Source organism: Liolophura sinensis, chromosome 6 (assembly GCF_032854445.1).
Source record: "Liolophura sinensis isolate JHLJ2023 chromosome 6, CUHK_Ljap_v2, whole genome shotgun sequence".
Taxonomy (NCBI): domain Eukaryota; kingdom Metazoa; phylum Mollusca; class Polyplacophora; order Chitonida; family Chitonidae; genus Liolophura; species Liolophura sinensis.
The window spans coordinates 81891613-81905107 of NC_088300.1; the positions used below are offsets into that span (position 1 = coordinate 81891613).

At 42.2% G+C, this 13495-nt stretch overlaps 1 protein-coding gene across 2 annotated transcripts in view; it reads left to right on the forward strand.

Annotated features, from left to right (window-relative positions):
- Nucleotides 1–203: 203 nt before the first annotated feature.
- Nucleotides 204–13495, forward strand: part of LOC135468866 (E3 ubiquitin-protein ligase TRIM33-like) — a 29454-nt gene continuing 16162 nt past the window's right edge. Inside the window, exons 1-5 of one of the 2 annotated variants that reach the window (XM_064747327.1) lie at nucleotides 204–434; nucleotides 4162–5384; nucleotides 5565–5814; nucleotides 9956–10058; nucleotides 11678–11768. In XM_064747327.1, coding sequence (XP_064603397.1) covers nucleotides 281–434; nucleotides 4162–5384; nucleotides 5565–5814; nucleotides 9956–10058; nucleotides 11678–11768 — 1821 coding nt within the window. In that variant the 5' untranslated portion in view covers nucleotides 204–280. Of the gene's footprint in view, nucleotides 435–4161; nucleotides 5815–9955; nucleotides 10059–11677; nucleotides 11769–13495 lie in introns of both variants that reach the window. The other variant, XM_064747326.1, reaches the window with a different exon arrangement.

Here is a 13495-nt window from a genome sequence, read left to right on the forward strand (position 1 = left end):
GACAACATGATTAAACGAAAATTGATTTCATTATATTGATCTTAAGTTCTAATGTTTTATTTGGATAAAAAACAAGTTAAAACTGACATTTGATATGCAGTCATGCTAGTCTACCGTCCCATTCAGACGATGGCGCAAAAAGGACACAGAGGCAATCTGATTGGCTCGACCAGAACGAGGCAGCAGAAGACAATATGGCCGAATGTAAAAGCTAAACGTGAACAAACGAGTTTTATTTACTTTTTGTTTAGGCCTTTGTGCTTCCAAATAACTTGTAATCATGGCAGAGGCGAGCCAAGATGAAGAATCCATCGTGTCCGACAAGATCTGCAGAGTTTGCAAGCAGGAATATTCGGCTGAGGCGTATCCGAAGTTGTTACCGTGCCTGCACACGGTATGCGGGCCGTGTGTGTCGGACCTCCCTAGTATTGAAGGTAAGGGCTCAGGCTTCCCGATTTTCTGCGTCCTCACTCAAACCTTGGCCGTCAGCCCTCTCAATAAACATCGACCATAGCCTGTAAAACACAAAGCCATCCTCACGTAACTCTGTCAATCTCAGGCTCAATTTGCAGTGGCTGTGTAGATCAGTACTGGTTAACGTCCAGCCAATTTTGTCTCGCAGAATGTGTCGCATGTACCCCGAATTCTTAGCAAGAACTTGACAAGCAGCAAGATTACGTGCCATTGTTACGCTGTCGGTATCACAGCCTTGAGCAGACAAGTTCTAGTATTAGTCTTTCTAATTTCCATATCGGAAGATCACTGCAGTCTGAAAAATGTTCACGCCACCCACAGGAAAGACTGCTTTGTGGGTGGAAGCGAAGTTTTATACCATTTGTTTGCCTACAAGCCGTAACACATTGGTAGTTTAGTGTACTGCTTTGATAAAGTGCACATTAGTTAAGGGGTCAGCACATACCACAGATGCTACATTGGCATTCCTAAATGCCAGGTCAGTCTCAACCACCCCATGTTCTCCTTAGTTAAATAGATTTGGCCAAAAACTGTAAATCTTCTTCACTCATCAGAGTAGCACCAGCAGTGGGTTTAAACATTACTTTTCATAATATCGGTACCGATATGTGAGTTAGATTTTGATTTTTTTGATTGTACTGGAAAATTAAAGTATATGTTACTAACTTATTAGTATCACTCACAACTTTATCATTTCTTCTTGATCCATTCTATATGAGTTATACGCTGTGATTAGGCAATAATCTTGCCTGTTCCTGAGTATTGTAGCTCCCATGTTATACTTCAAACTGCTTTGCAGTCGCAAAATTTAATATGAATGTCCGTGACAAGGCTTCTCTCTACATGCATGTGGATAATCATCTCAGCTCCCTCAATTCCCATAATCACCTTAAATCCTTCAAAACTGGGATGACCATGTCAAAAAATTGGGAATTAGTTGAGCTGGGGTTGCAGTCATCTCGTAGAGTGCCATCTGTTCATTGAAGAATTTTACGTTTGCTTTTTCATAGTTTCTAGTAGACTTCCCAATTTTCTACCCCCAAAAAATAAAACAGCAACCTGGCAAAGAATATGGCAGTAGATTGTGATCTTTTCTGTCTGTACAACAGAACTCTCTCATAAATTTAGCCAGGGTGAAGTATATTGGTGTAGTTGTGAGCTCTTTGTTAGCATTGTCTGAAAATGACACAGTATTTACTGTACTGTACAATTTCAGCATCAGGCTTCTACATCAAAAGTTTACACCCTCTGTACATATCTTCTGTGCTACACATATAACATGAACTGTTACCATCTTACATGCCTTACGTCATCACATCACCAGTTTGACATCTCCTGTCCTACATGTATAACCTGAACTGTTACTATCTTACGTGCCTTACATCATCACATCACCAGTTTGACATCTCCTGGGCTACATGTGTTATCTGACCTGTTACCATCTTAACATGCCTTATGTCATCAAATCACCAGTTTGACATCTCCTGTGCTACACGCATAACATGAACTGTTACTATCTTACATGCCTTATGTCATCACATCACCAGTTTGACATCTCCTGTATTATGCGTATAACCTGAACTGATACCATCTTACATGCCTTACGTCATCACATCACCAGTTTGACATCTCCTGTCCTACATGTATAACCTGAACTGTTACTATCTTACGTGCCTTACATCATCACATCACCAGTTTGACATCTCCTGGGCTACATGTATTGTCTGATCTGTTACCATCTTACATGCCTTATATCATCACATCACCAGTGCTACACGTATAACATGAACTGTTACCATCTTATATGCCTTATGTCCTCATATCACCAGTTTGACATCTCCTGTGCAACAGGTATAACCTGAACTGTTACCATGATACATGCCTTGCGTCATCACATCACCAGTTTGACATCTCCTGTGCTATACGTATAACCTGAACTGTTACTATCTTAGATCTTAAATGCCTTATGTCAGCATAATACCGGTTAGACACCTTCTGTGTAATTAATGTTTTTAACTCTTTACACATAAGTGCATATCAGCAGTTTTACACTAAGACGACAGATCATATTTTTACCCTTTTACTTATGTTACTTGCCTATGGGTATATTACTTTATTAGAGTAACCCACACAAGGTTGGCAGCCATCCTCAGCTACCACAAAACAGAAGTCGTGTTAATTGGTAGAGCTGCCGCTTCCCAGGTTGTTTAAATATATGTCCATTGGGAAACAACATAATGCTGGCCGCCCCCAGAATCTGCCCGGCTTCCTGCCACCATAATGCTTCCCGTCACGGGATCTGCCCGGTTTCCTCCCACCATAACGCTGGTCACCCCGCGGATCAGCTGGCTGCATCCAGGGATTTGGCCGGTTTCGTCCCACCCTAATGCTGACCACCGTCATATTAGTTTAATATTCTTGAGTACGACGTAAACATCAATCAAGTCTATCTCTTACTTTAAGGAAGTCACACAGTCTAGTCAGGACTGATAAATAATACATGTATGGTTGGGATTTCTCATCTGCAGTCAGACGTTGCAATCGATGAAGGTATTGCCAATATTCGATACAAAGTAAACATTACAAATATTGTAATTCCATATCTCTGTGCAACGTTGCGATATCTCATCTGCAGTCAGACGTTGCAATCAACGAAGGCATTGTCAATATGCGATAAAGTAAACATTACAAATGTTGTAATTCCATATCTCTGTGCAACGTTGCGATTTCTCATCTTCAGTCAGACGTTGCAATCAATGAAGGTATTGCCAGTATTCGATACAAAGTAAACATTACAAATATTGTAATTCCATATCTCTGTGCAACGTTGTGATATCTCATCTGCAGTCAGACATTGCAATCAACGAAGGCATTGCCAATATGCGATAAAGTAAACATTACAAATGTTGTAATTCCATATCTCTGTGCAACGTTGCGATTTCTCATCTGCAGTCAGACGTTGCAATCAATGAAGGTATTGCCAATATTCGATACGAAGTAAACATTACAAATATTGTAATTCCATATCTCTGTGCAACGTTACCTGAAATATAGCATCTAAACTTACACTGAATAATAAGCAATGCTTACAATTCAACATATCTGAATATCTTTTAAGAAATAAACAACACAATCGGCTACACTAACATTAGCAGGTAAGTGTTAGTATGCTTTTCACTGAATTTCAAGGGAAGTTAGTCTTGACACAGCATGACTACAAAACAGCCTTACCAAGGGGAACAACTCTGACCATTACTGTTATGGTTATGCATAATTCGAGTAATCTTCACATTTTTAGTACTTTTGGACACAGTTTGCCGTAAAACTACATATCATCAAGATTCTAGGAGCATGTCTTTTGATGACATAACCCATAATACTCCCGTGCTCAAGTGGCCTAAAGAGGTCTGAAATCTGATCATTGCTCATCTGCATAATGTTCATGTCTGGGCAACCTAATTCTTAAGCCACTTTTATAAAAATACAAAAAAACACATAAAGAAGAATGCTATGACAATCTTAATACATTGTTCACTGACCAGTTTAGAACTTTATGCAAAAGAGATTCCAAGTAACAAAAGACATTTGAATGGCTGGTACAGTAATGCTTAAACACTTATGATTTTCTTTTCATTCTTGTTTTTTAAATAAAGTTCATGGTCCGTATAGCTGCTGTTGTATTTTCAGGGGAGAAGCTCAAGTGCCCAGAGTGTGGTGTCGTGTTTAACAGAAAGGATGTGATCAAACACTTGTTCATGATGGAGACCTTAAGCGAGGTGGGCAAGAGTGAAGAGCAGGCAGGCGTGGAAGAGAAGGCACACACGTGCACTGCCTGCGAGGAGAACCAGGATGCCACCTCCTTCTGCACTGAGTGCATGGAGTGGTTGTGTGAGCAGTGTGTGCAGGCTCATCGCCGCGTCCGTGTCACCAAAGACCATTTGATACAGGCCAAAGAGAAGGTGCAGGCGCAGGGCAATGGGCATAGCAGTCTGCAGGGCAAAGATCGCTTCATGGCATGTAAGCTGCACCAGCATGAGCCGTTAAAACTGTACTGTGAGACGTGTGACACGCTGACTTGCAGGGACTGCCAGCTTCTGGAGCATAAAGAGCACAAGTACCAGTTTGTGCATGAGGCATCAGAACTGTGTAAGCAACAGCTGCTTCAGTTTACAAACAAACTCCGCGAAAAGCGCAAGTGTATAGAGAACTTCAAACAGCTGATCGCCAAACGACAAGAGGAGATAGTCTCTCGAGAAGAAGTAGTAGGTGAGGAAATAAAAAAGACAGTTGACAATCTGGTGGAAGAGTTCAAGAAACGTGCGCAGGCTATATTGACAGACCTGAACCTGGTGTGTACAGCGAAGAAAGCTCAGCTAAGTCAGAAGAACCAAGAGGTGACAGAGCTGGTTACCCGGCTAGACCACTGTGTGGACTTTGTCCAGTCTCTAGTGGACAGTGGCTCAAATCTCTCCATCCTTCACACTAAATCCATTATCATCAGACACATGCGCTCAATGGCGCAGACTAGGTGTGAGGTGCCCAACCCCAGCCATATTGTTGACATCCGCTACAGCCAAGATTGTAATATATTCCTCAAAAACATGCACCACCTTGGTTTTCTCTACGTGGACGGTGTTCCATATCGACCCAGTATGAAACCTGGATCTTCCGCAGGCTCTAACCCAAATCTCCATCCTGAAGTGAATGGTTCTCATCCTGGTAGGAACTACCTGCAGGAGCTGCAGAAGTTGAGTTCTGAGCAGCGCAATGCCGTGTTTGTGCGCATGATGCAGATGCAGCGTCGTCAGGCAGGCCAACAGAACCAGATAGGGAATCCCACAGGGAGCCCTCAAGTGCCAGGTTCTCTTAGCCAGCCACCCCCTAACAGAGTGGTCAGCGGTCACAACCAGGTAAACTCTGCAATGAATCGCCCTCCGTACAGCCAGAACAGCTTTCCAGTCCGCTACAGTAACGGCCCCATGGACCAGATCCCTCCTGTGTGCTCCGCACCATCCGGGGGAGGAGCTGGCTACGGGCCAGCCTCAGTGAATCAGCTGTCTAATCAACCCCCGTTGATTTCTCTGTTCCAGTTACAGAACCAGCGTGGGAATGGCCATCCTGTACCTGCAGGACGGCCTATGCCGCCATTGATGCCTCGACCCACGAACAACAGTATTCCACAGCCAGGATCCATACAAGCCACACCTCTTCATCCGGGTCAGCCCCGGCCCTCAATGGGCAATCACCCAGTCCAACCATCACAGCAGCAGAGGGAACGACAGTGGCGCTGGAACTACGTAAACATGCAGAACATGCAGTCCCACCCTCAGCCCACTTCAGGTAAGGTCCTAACTAAATAATCATGCAGAACATGTGGGTCACTCTCTCAGGTAAGGTCTTAACTACATAAACATGCAGAACATGTGGTCACACCTTCAGGTGAGACCTTCACCACATAAATGTGCAGAACATGTGCGTCAATTCCTCAGGTAAGGTCCTAACTACATAAACATGCAGAACATGTGGTCACACCTTCAGGTGAGGTCTTCACTACATAAACATGCGGAACATGTGGGTCACCCCATAAGGTAAGGCCCTAACCACAAAAACATGCAGAACATGTGGGTCACCCCCTAAGGTAAAGTCCTAACTACATAAACATGCAGAACATGTGGGTCACACCTTCAGGTGAGGTCTTCACTACATAAACATACAGAACATGTGGTCACTCCCTCAGATAAGGTCCTGACTATATAAACATGCAGAACATGGTGTCACCCCCTCACAGACCCGTAGCTAGGATTTGTTGGAGGCATGGGGGAAGAGCATTTCAGCCAAATGAGCCGGGCGTCCGGGGCTGCATCCACCGGAAAACTGGCATTGCTGGAAATGTTTTTGTCGCGTCAAAGCGTAATTTTATATCTAACTTGAGGATAAGTTAAATGGCCTAAAATATTGTATTTTAGTAAGATTTGTATTCCTCATAGTCAAACGGGATCCTTAATGGCAGAGACTTGCTGCTGTACCCGATTCAATAGATATGACATCTAACCATAATTACTCCCGCGGGTTGTAGTGCCAGACTTCCATGCCGGTGACCAGGGTTCGACCAGGGTCACCATGGCAGGGAATTTTCCCATTCCACCGCAGGCAATTTAGTGGTTAATTTAATGGGATTTGGTTATTCTTGAGTACGGCATAAAACACCAATCAAATAAATAAATAAATCATGGGATTTGGTTGCGAGGTGGACGCCGCCGCTTGTAGAACTGTTCAAACGGGGCTGCTGTAAGGCAAGTGGGGAAGTAGTGAAGTAGATGATCAGTGGTTTACCCCGGTTTCTTCCAGGGGATACCTGCACCAACCTGACAATACTGAACCACTGTCATATGAGTAAAATACTCATGAGTATGGCATAAAACAACATTCAGTCAGTCAGTCAATCAAATATCTTACAGGATAATAAAATGTTAATTGAAACTGATTTTTGAAGCCCACCATTTGAGTAGTTGCTGTGACAACAAAATCTTTCATATATTATCATTCCAGCCTTAAAAAATGTATTTTAACTAACTTCTGTTTTCAACTTTCTTTAGTTCAAAAGAAACAGGATCTGTTACTTTTTAAAGTAAATCGGGTTCGCCATCCCTCCAAAGCAGCAAAAATTCCCGTAACAGAAAGCAGACTGTTTATCAGGGGTCATGCACTGTGGGTGGACTGAAAATAACTTCATACATCAAAATTGTGTAAGGTTTAATGGTAATCTGGGACTCAGTATTAAGCTGCAGTAAAAGTCAGTGCACCGGCATATTTGACAAACTTTCACTTGAAAACACCCATTTTCAAAGCCAATTAAAAGGCTGAAATATTGCCTCTGGAGGTTAAACTGAAATTTTACATTGGGAAATCACTCTGCCTTCAAAACACTGTTCTAAGATGAACTGACGCTTCCTGGACAGAATATCTGAACTCAGCATGTTACTATGTCAAGTGCATCGCCATTCTAGGTGCTACATGCGTAATTTAAGATTTAATAGACCATAGACTGCCATTAATTTTTCATAAGAGACAGTGTAAGTTCAGCCCCAAACATGCTGGGGCCAATAAGTTTTGGTTCATACCTGGCCCAGCCTGTGAGAAAGAAGCCATAAAAATCTTGACATAGGTTGACCGTCAAACTCCGGACCTTTCTATGCCGGCAGCTGGGAGGGGTGCCTAGCAATGTCAAGGGGACGTCACTCGCAGCCTCGTCACATCCTTGTGTCTTCTCGCCTAGAATTTCAAACTTTCATCATTAAAACTCATACATGCCCAAAGCTTAGACAATTTCCATCATTTTGATACCAAGCATGAACCTGTACACCAAGAACGGCAGGCTGGCAGCAAAAAAAGACTTTCCACCCTGAAATGCACAGAATTACATTCCAGAAAAATGGAAGTTGCAATGGGGTCTGTGTCCAGTAAGCAATGGTTTGGCCAGGTCACAAAATTTGAGCGTTTGCACAGACATTTGTGCAGCCATTTGTGCAGCCAGCCTTTTTCTGGCACATCAGAAATCATGCATCAGGCATTCAAGATGTGTTAACTAACAGGTTTCCAATTTGAAAGTAATTCTCGGGAATTGGAAGCGAAAAATAACTGCACGTATGTACGAGATCATATTCCGATGGAATTATAGTGCATAGCATTGTTTTATTCGACAGAAAATTAAAATACGGAACAAAAAGTACTTTACAAAGGACATTTTTAGGCATGGCGCTAGGTACTGCGGATTCAAAGAGGCATGGCGGAGTGCCACTCAATAAAATGCTAGCTAGGGCTCTGCCTCAGGTAAAGTCCTAACTACAAAAACATGCAGAACATGGGGTCACTCCTTCAGGTAAGGTCTTACATACGTAAACGTGCTCAACATGTGGGTCACTCCCTCAGGTAAGGTCCTAACTACATGAACATGCAGAACAAGGGGTCACTCCTTCAGGTAAGGTCCTAACTATGTAAACATGCAGAACAAGGGGGCACTCCTTCAGGTGAGGTCCTAACTATGTAAACATGCAGAACATGTGAGTCACTCCTTTAGGTAAGGTCTTACATACGTAAACATGCAGAACAAGGGGTCACTCCTTCAGGTAAAGTCCTAACTATGTAAACATGCAGAACTTCGGGTCATCCCCTCAGGTAAAGTCCTAACTACAAAAAAATGCAGAACATGTGGGTCACTCCCTCAGGTAAGGTCTTCACTGCATAAACATGCAGAACAGGGGGTCACTCCTTCCGGTAAGGTCTTAACTACATAAACATGCAGAACATGGGGTCACTTCCTGAAGTACTGTCTTATCTGCAAAAACGTGCAGAACATGGGCTCACACCTTCAGGTGAGGTCTTCACTACATAAACATGCAGAGCATGGCATCACTTCATCAGGTAAGGTCCCAACTACATAAATATGTAGAACATGTGGGTCACTGTCTCAGGTAAGGTCTTAACTACAAAAACATGCAGAACATGTGGTGGGTAACTCCCTCAGGTTAGGTCTTAACTACATAAACATGCAGAACGTGGGGTCACTGTCTCAGGTAAGGTCTTAACTACGTAAACATGCAGAACATGGGCTCACACCTTCAGGTGAGGTCTTCACTACATAAACATGCAGAACATGGGGTCACACCTTCAGGTTAGGTCTTCACTACATAAACATGCAGAACATGTGGTCACACCTTCAGGTGAGGTCTTTACTACATTAACATGCAGAACATGTGGTCACACCTTCAGGTAAGGTCTTAACTACATAAACGTGCAGAACATGTCACACCTTCAGGTGAGGTCTTTACTACATTAACATGCAGAACGTGGTCACACCTTCAGGTGAGGTCTTTACTACATTACCATGCAGAACATGTGGTCACACCTTCAGGTGAGGTCTTAACTACATAAACATGCACAGCATGGTGTCACTTCATCAGGTTAGGTTTCAGCTACATAAATATGTAGAACATGTGGGTCACTGTCTCAGGTAAGGTCTTAACTACAAAAACATCCATAACATGTGGTCACTTCCTCAGGATAGGTCTTAACAACATAAACATGTAGAACGTGGGTCACTGTCTCAGGTTAGGTCTTCACTACATGAACATGCAGAACAAGGGGGCACACCTTCAAGTTAGGTCTCAACTTCATAAACATACAGAAGATGGGGTCACTCCCTCAGGTAAGGTCCAAACTACAAAAACGTGCAGAACATGGGGTCACCTCCTCAGGTGAGGTCTTAACTACATTAACATGTGGAATATGTGGCCATCCCCACATGTCAGACTTTGAGGTCTTGGATTAGCTCCTCAGTATGGTGTTTTTGGCATTTCTGTTAGACATTTTACCTGCCATGAGGTTCAGTTTGCAGCACATTTTTAAATGTGATTTATCTAAGATTGTGCCTTGATGAAAAGTGCTGGTTTTTGCACCGTCATCTTGTCTGTGTAATTAACAGGTCCTGCTGGCGCAGAGCAGCGACCAGGTTCTACAAACTCTGCTCCTGACACCTGTAGAACATCCCCTGCAGGAAACACAGTCCGACCCTCAAGTGCCGACAGGTAAGGCCTCGTAGAAATAAGGTCACACACAAAATACCATAATTTATTATGGATTGCCACAACTTGTCATGTAATGTCATGACATGTATTACATTATATTGTGTTGTGTAATGCCATATTTATTTATTTATTTGTTTGATTGGTGTTTTACGCTGTACTCAAGAATATTTCACTTATACAACGACGGCCAGCATTATGGTGGTTGGAAACCAAGCAAAGCCCGGGGGGAAACCGATGACCATCTGCTTACGGCCGGAGAGGAAGCCAGCATGAGCTGGACTTGAACTCACAGCGACCGCATTGGTGAGAGACACCTGGGTCATTATCCTGCGCTAGCGCGCTAACCAACTGAGCCACGGAGGCCCCTGTGTAGTGCCATTACTTGTTTTACCATATTGTGTTGTGTAAAACCACCACTTGTATTACCATATTGTGTTGTGTAATGCCATACCTTACTGTGTATAATACCGTAAATAGTCCTACACATCCAGATATGTGAATTACCTACAATATTGTGCAGCAGTATCCACTGTAAGGAATTACATGTGATGATATTCCAGGTTCTGTGCAAACCATGCATGCAACATTTGTCCAGCTTGTTTACTGTCCTATGTCTGTCTGTCCAGCCTGTTTACTATCCCCTGTCTGTTTGCCCAGCTTGTTTACTGTCCCATGTCTGTTTGTCCAGTGTGTTTACTGTCCCATGTCTGTTTGTCCAGCCTGTTTACTGTCCCATGTCTGTTTGTCCAGCGTGTTTACTGTCCCATGTCTGTTTGTCCAGCGTGTTTACTGTCCCATGTCTGTTTGTCCAGCCTGTTTACTGTCCCGTGTCCCAATTCTGTGTCCCAAAAGCAAAATCTAGCACATGGACATGTGGAAAACCAGCTGTATACACACTGTATGAGTTAAGTCTGAACCATTGCTGAACTATGGATGAGCATAGTGAACACCAGCACCTCTACAAACTGACATCTTATTGATATAGACCTTGCCGCTTGGTACATTTCCATTTACAACCTATGTTGCTTTTATTAAGTTACTTTTATTAAGATGGGAGTAATTTTTCCTTGGCGAGTATGAAACAAGTTCCTGTTACTATAAACAGCACTTGAGATGTGCTAGTGCTGCTACGTCATACTCACCTGTCCACTGTCAAAGACAAATTAAATTTTATTTACCTTAAATTATTAATGACATTTGTACAACCTATACATGGAAGTGACTCTTGTTGATATTGTTGTTGCAGAGGAAGTCTTCCATAAACCCACATCTTGTCAAAAACGACATTTTCTCGTGATATTTAACATGGTCAGTTCACGCAAGTTTATTACATTACACAGAACTCAGTGGGCTTACAATGGTTTTGTTTTACCTATCTCAATATGAACATGTAGTTTGCTGGTCATCTCTTCCGGGTGTAGGAGAAGTTTGCCACGTCATGTCAGCTACATGTAGGTGGAAATTACAATGAGCTGTAGCCAAGTCAGGCTTTCCAACTGCAGTGAATAGTTTTTCTTTGTCATCAAAAAGAATTTCTGCATGAGTTTTTCCTCAAAGGCTGGGGATCATTACGGTAATTTTTAGTTGATACCTGTATGTTGTTTTTTTTTTCTCCACAGTGTGCAGGTCAAAAAAGAGAAGGATACTGATTCTGATGGTTATGGGGCATTTCCCGCCTCCTGTAGTTTCGCAGAGAAACAGAATTCTGTGGTAAGACAGTCACGTATCTTGTAAAAATAATTTTATAATACTGGATTTCAGCTAAAGCTTGGTACATAAAAATGTGCTTTTGGAAACATGTAAGACCTTAAAATAATACTTTTGATACCAACACTCAAGTTTTTCTAATAAGTAATTAATCAAACTTCATAAAGACCTTCTTAAGTGGCCCATACACATACAGTCAAACCTGTACCTACGGCCACATGTAATCTGCCGCGACGAAACAATTTTCCATGTTCAACGACCTGTAATATGCAGGCACCTGTCCAACGCGTCCAGCGGCCAATATATTTCTATATCCAAATTCTATATCAGCCTGTCCGGAGCGGCGAAGACTTTCAAAAGTAATGATGATTGCCGTATCGGACATTCAAAAATTTCAAAATGGCGACCACCCGATTTCAATAGTTTATGTAGTGATTAAAAGTTACAACCTGCCACTTTGTGATGACAAGTGAAGTGTGAACATTATTGGTCAGTAGCAGTGACTATTGTTCTTTAATCAGGTGTAGCTGGTTATTGTCCGGACACCCCTGCACTGTGGCAGTGGTTTAGCTCCATGCTGAGGTCCGCGCTATGAATGCCATAAACATCGGGCAGACTCCGATATAATCAGATATAATCTGACCTCCTGTGGCTCCTCCCATGAATGGTTTCTTTGACAAATTATCTGGCTTGCTTGTCCATTGTCTTTGCAGGCAAATGGTGCTGTGTTTTCATTTCGCGTGGCCAAAATATTGCCTGTACCGAACACATGGAGAAATTCTTCCTTCATTTGTACATGTTGTTGTTGTTGTTTCACTGATAATGGCAGATATGATTGAACTTCTCAGCAGTCTGCCATTTACAACCCAAAACTTTGTTAGAATAGTCATCTATAGCTACGTAGGCCAAACTAGCACATGGTTTTTTAGAGCTTGACAATGATGGGAAGAAAGTTCTCCTGTCATGCGTTCCCTCACCTGAAACTCTTTCTGTAACTGGCTGTTAAATGCGTGAGATCCATAGGTCTGCCCCACAAAGCTTGAAATTATTGAGTTATTATTTTACTACAATTGTTGTATTTCTATGAAATTTATGTAGCTGACCAGATTAGTGCTTAACAATTATGTATAAGATTATTATGTAGGCCTACATGTGTACATCTCCTGAAACTTAATTCAGTTGTGATTTGGCTTGGTCTTCACAACCTGTCTTATGTGGCCAACTGTCATATGCGGCCACTTTTTACGTGTCCCTTCACTGGTCGCCTACAACAGGTTTGACCGTATATATATGGGTGTAAAAGTAAGATTTTCCTGCTGTGGAGAAATGATATAATAAAAAAACAAATAAACCTTCTCAACTTTCTATATCTTTGTATTCCGAGTGCTGATTTGAACATCTTGTTCTTATCAAGGATTGAAGCATAACAGTTCGACAGGCTTTATATACGGAGATGTTTCCAGGGAGTAAATCGTCACTGGGACTAACAGTTAGACAGGCTTCATATATTCACATGTTTCCAGGGAGTAAATCGTCACATATATATATATATATGTATGTATATATATATATATATATATATATATATATATATATCCAGAGTTAATGTTCATTTTGGCTGTTGTGATGTGTATTGTGATCTTTTTCTGGGATCTTTACCGACAGTAGGCCTAAAATCTTGGGTTCGTTGGATACATTGAGTGTATCACACATCAAAACATGTCTGTTTT